A 4,589-nucleotide genomic window follows, 5' to 3' on the forward strand; every position below is an offset into this window, starting at 1 on the left:
TATAGCTCCTCATGTTTTAATCAATAACACTTTATTTGTTGATCTGAGCTGAGTCGTGATGAGACCCGTCGACTGAGCTGTCAGTCCACAAATGTACCGCCTGTTATCGATCCAATTTCCACTGGCACCACAGGGTAGCTGTGAATATCCCCATGCACACACCTAATATGCACCGAGGAAGCCTCCACCAAAGCTCCGGGTCGAACCCGGTTCAGGTGGATTATAGACTGCATACAGCATGAATCCACCATTGCCTGATGTATACCCCCTTGAATCCTTACCGGATCCCTGTATTGTTGATATTTTGAAGTTTCATCTTTACTGAACGATTATTGGTCCCAAATCTCAGTTTTCAGCCTGCTGGGATTCTAATAATGGGTTATGGGCCCAGAAGAAGCCACACGGGTCCGGCCCTGTGGCCCACACCAGGTACTGCTGCTCTTTAACTTCAGGACTTGTTCTGAATGACTCACCTGGTCTAAATGAAGGACAGATCCAAAGATCAGTGGTCTGTTTTTAACCTGTCACAAAGATTCACTTCTCCTTTGAGACCTTGTATATGAGCAGTCGTGTAGAACCAGTGAGGAAACCTTCAGAACCAGCACGTGTTGTAAACCGGTTCCTCCCTTGGATAACAGCTTCTGCCCTGCAGCTCTAAAGGGGATTGACATATTGGTCACATCACCAGGTCCTGTTTGCCTTCGCCGGCGGTGGACAGGTGTCACCAGGTGTGCTGCGAGGAGAGAAGCATAAATACCTGTCGTAGAGACGCTCTCAGCATCAGACGGTCTTCAGGTGAAGACAGAAGAGAAGCTGAGAGAAGCCAACATGGTCCGACTCAGCCTCATCGTCCTCGGCCGTGAGTATCCTCTCAGATGTAGTGGAGTACATTTATACAGTCCAGTACTCTCTGACTGACTGAGTACATGTACTTAGTTACTCTCCGTGACTCCGTATGTGTCACTGACTGTCTTCCTACACGTATGTTGTCATTTCTAATGATGATGTTGGTGCTGAAGGTGAACTGATCCCAGGTGATGATGTTCTGAACCCTCACAGGGTCCAGACACGTTCACACCTTCACCTCAGCTTAGAGTCACAATAAAGACCTCTGATGTTGTGTTACAGTGTTGTGTTACAGTGTTGTGTTACTGTGTTGTGTTACAGTGTTGTGTTACTGTGTTGTGTTACTGTGTTGTGTTACAGTGTTGTGTTACTGTGTTGTGTTACTGTGTTGTGTTACTGTGTTGTGTTACAGTGTTGTGTTACTGTGTTGTGTTACAGTGTTGTGTTACTGTGTTGTGTTACTGTGTTGTGTTACTGTGTTGTGTTACAGTGTTGTGTTACAGTGTTGTGTTACTGTGTTGTGTTACTGTGTTGTGTTACTGTGTTGTGTTACAGTGTTGTGTTACTGTGTTGTGTTACTGTGTTGTGTTACAGTGCTGTGTTACTGTGTTGTGTTACAGTGCTGGCTGCAGCTTGGTGTTTCACTGGAACTACTGGTGAGTTTTTATTCTGCTCGATCATTATTATTATTTACTGTTCTGCTGCTTTCACAGCTCGTTATTAAATGATCAGTTTATGAGTGTTAATACAACATTGCCACAGAAAATGTGATGCATATAAGACTTCTAGCTTCAGCTAATTTGCAGTCTTTGTCCCTGGTCAGGCTTTAGAATAAAATATTCTGAATAGTAATGTAATATGTAATGTCGATTCATATATCCTGTAAATGATGATGTGATGATGTCACTGCCTTCAGTCTCACCTGTGTGTGTTCACAGAGGGACTTCGAGTCAGGAGAGATAAGAGGAGCACAAACTTGTCCTGCGGTGAGTCGACACACACTCGTCTTTCTGTCCTCGTTGATACGTTCAGTCTGTTTGTCAGCTCGTTACCGAATGAAGCGACGTCCTCACTGTGAGACACTTCTCTCTCCTCCAGGTCGTGGCCAGGTGATAAAGGTGGGAAGATGTTACAGGGTCAGATCGTGTGCTAGGGTGACCTACACCAGTGGCTATCTGAGGTGTATCAGCTGGCGCTCGGCTCGTGTCGTAAAGAAGTAAGACAACATCCACATGATTCATGTTCCGTCTGCTTGAGGGCAACAATAACTTGGTTATTGTGGGACAAATGTAGAGATGAGCAGTGTGTGGTCCAGCTCTGGTTCTGATCACGTCTCCTCTCTGTTTCCAGATGTAACAAGAAGAGATCCTGTTGGGTCTCAAAGCGCAGAATCTCCAAGGGTCGATATGTCTGTAAATACAAGTGTGTCAGGGGGAGGAGGAGTAGGAGGAGTAGGAGGGGGAAGTGTCACACCAAAGTTTCTACGAGGAAAATCTGTAGATGGGCCAGGGTCAAGGGTCGTTGTCACCGGAGACTTTTTGGTGGGAACCACTGTCACCGACGATTGAGGAGGGTGTGCAGAAAAGTAGTAAGACGTACCGGGAAGAAACGCTGTCGCTCGATGAAGAAGAGCAAGAGGAGGAGGAGGAGGAAGTGTCACACCAAAGTTTCTACGAGGAAAATCTGTAGATGGGCCAGGGTCAAGGGTCGTTGTCACCGGGGACTTTTTGGGGGGAACCACTGTCACCGACGATTGAGGAGGGTGTGTAGAAAAGTAGTAAGACGTACCGGGAAGAAACGCTGTCGCTCGATGAAGAAGAGCAAGAGGAGGAGGAGGAGGAAGTGTCACACCAAAGTTTCTACGAGGAAAATCTGTAGATGGGCCAGGGTCAAGGGTCGTTGTCACCGGGGACTTTTTGGGGGGAACCACTGTCACCGACGATTGAGGAGGGTGTGTAGAAAAGTAGTAAGACGTACCGGGAAGAAACGCTGTCGCTCGATGAAGAAGAGCAAGAGGAGGAGGAGGAGGAAGTGTCACACCAAAGTTTCTACGAGGAAAATCTGTAGATGGGCCAGGGTCAAGGGTCGTTGTCACCGGAGACTTTTTGGGGGGAACCACTGTCACCGACGATTGAGGAGGGTGTGTAGAAAAGTAGTAAGACGTACCGGGAAGAAACGCTGTCGCTCGATGAAGAAGAGCACGAGGAGGTGGAGGTGGAGGAGTCATCGTCGTTACCGACAGTAAGAGACACTAAAGTAACAACTGTGTGTTATTATTGATGATTTAAAGCAGCAGTGTGTGGTTCTGGTTCTGGTTCTGGTTCTGGCTGTGGAGAAGAAGTCCAAACTGACAGTATTAACATTGAATATTAATGAGTAACAACACAAAGGTGGTTCCATCAGTGAATAAAGGAGCTGTTCTCAGAGGAACATCCGGTCCAGAACAGTGTGTGAAGCTCAGCTCAGCTCAGCTCAGCTCAGCAGAACAGAACCCATCAGAACATGGTTGTTGAACCCAGCTGATAATAATCCTCAGCAGCTGGTTAACACGCACACAGAGACAAAGCTTCAGTCCAAAGTGATGAACTTTATCTTTGAGGGTCCATCAGTAATGTTGTGAATGTGACAAACCCCTGCTGTGTTTGTGTTCATGTTGTGTTTGTTTCTTCTGCTGTTTCTCATCGCTGCTCGTGTTTCTCTGCAGCTGAGGACCAATCAGCTGAGGCCTTTCAAACTCTGCTGTTCACGGCTGTGGACACAACGCTTTGAAGACCCGTCAGACTGATCGCAGGTCAGATCGGAGCTGAAACTGGAGATCCTCGTCCTCTGTCTGAAGTCGTGTGTTGAAATGATTCAAACGGGTTCAAACTGAAGGATTTGAAGTGAATAAAATCCAAGTTTTCCTCTGACAGCATTTGTTTTGTGTTGACTTTTATTTGTCCCTGTGCAGCTTTTATGACATTATGGATTCTTTCCTTTCACGTAATGTTGGTTTGTGGGTCGCTGGCAGACGAGCCGCTCACTCCGTTTCATACAGCATGTTTTAGAAACGACTTACACCAGCGTCTGACTCAGTACTGCGCTCTGATTGGCTGGAGGGGTCAATTCACTTTCCAGCAGTCCTGAAGCTCAGAAACCCGTTAGCATGTTAGCATGTTAGCACTCCCTGGGTCCATGTGGGAGGAATTATTCAGTAATCAATATACTGCAGAGAACACATCAGGATGTGAGAGGAGGAGTTTCACATCCTGTTGACACTGTGAAAGGACTGGAGACGCTGATGGTTTTTCATAACCGAGGAACAAAGAATAATCACACACACAGTCGTGAGCTGCTTGGCTGGCGTGCATCAGCTCCACAGAACAAGCTGCAGTCCCTTTATTGATCAATAGCTGCACCTGTGTGTGCAACTCCTCCCATTTCAGTGAATGAGGCAAAATCAATCAGTGTAGGAAAAACAAAAGTCAACACGTCCACGTTGTTCCTAGATTGATGGTCCACGAACATTTACACGCTTTTTTTTATTCACCAAAAACAAAGTGCACAAATGTGTCCATGCTGAGTTTAGTTACAAACTTTCTTCTCTCCGTCTACAGTTTGCATCTTTATTCGTGGAGCTCTTACAGAAACTACACCATTGTCTCTGGCTTTGGTACACTCCAGGGCTTTGTGACCTTTCTGGCCACAGCTATAACAAATAAGTTTCATGTTAAAGTTTTCTCTTCCTCTTACTTTCATCACGC

The 4,589-nt window shown here is 46.2% G+C and overlaps 1 protein-coding gene across 1 annotated transcript; it reads left to right on the plus strand.

Moving 5' to 3' along the window:
• Positions 1–701: 701 nt before the first annotated feature.
• On the plus strand, positions 702–3,760 carry LOC115577598 (uncharacterized). The gene is made up of 6 exons (XM_030410474.1): positions 702–859; positions 1,467–1,502; positions 1,785–1,832; positions 1,945–2,062; positions 2,197–3,087; positions 3,551–3,760. Exons 1-6 carry the CDS (start codon positions 829–831, stop codon positions 3,552–3,554), a joined length of 1,128 nt encoding a protein of 375 aa, XP_030266334.1. The 5' UTR covers positions 702–828; the 3' UTR covers positions 3,555–3,760.
• Positions 3,761–4,589: the final 829 nt, after the last annotated feature.

Source organism: Sparus aurata, unplaced genomic scaffold, assembly GCF_900880675.1.
Source record: "Sparus aurata unplaced genomic scaffold, fSpaAur1.1, whole genome shotgun sequence".
NCBI lineage: Eukaryota > Metazoa > Chordata > Actinopteri > Spariformes > Sparidae > Sparus > Sparus aurata.

Bases quoted from the DNA above. Each gene is read 5' to 3' on its own strand.
- LOC115577598 (XM_030410474.1), top strand. From the start codon at position 829: ATGGTCCGACTCAGCCTCATCGTCCTCGGCC. The intron at 1,833-1,944 runs GTGAGTCGACAC...TCTCTCCTCCAG, and splicing joins GAGCACAAACTTGTCCTGCG to GTCGTGGCCAGGTGATAAAG. The intron at 2,063-2,196 runs GTAAGACAACAT...CTCTGTTTCCAG, and splicing joins TCGGCTCGTGTCGTAAAGAA to ATGTAACAAGAAGAGATCCT.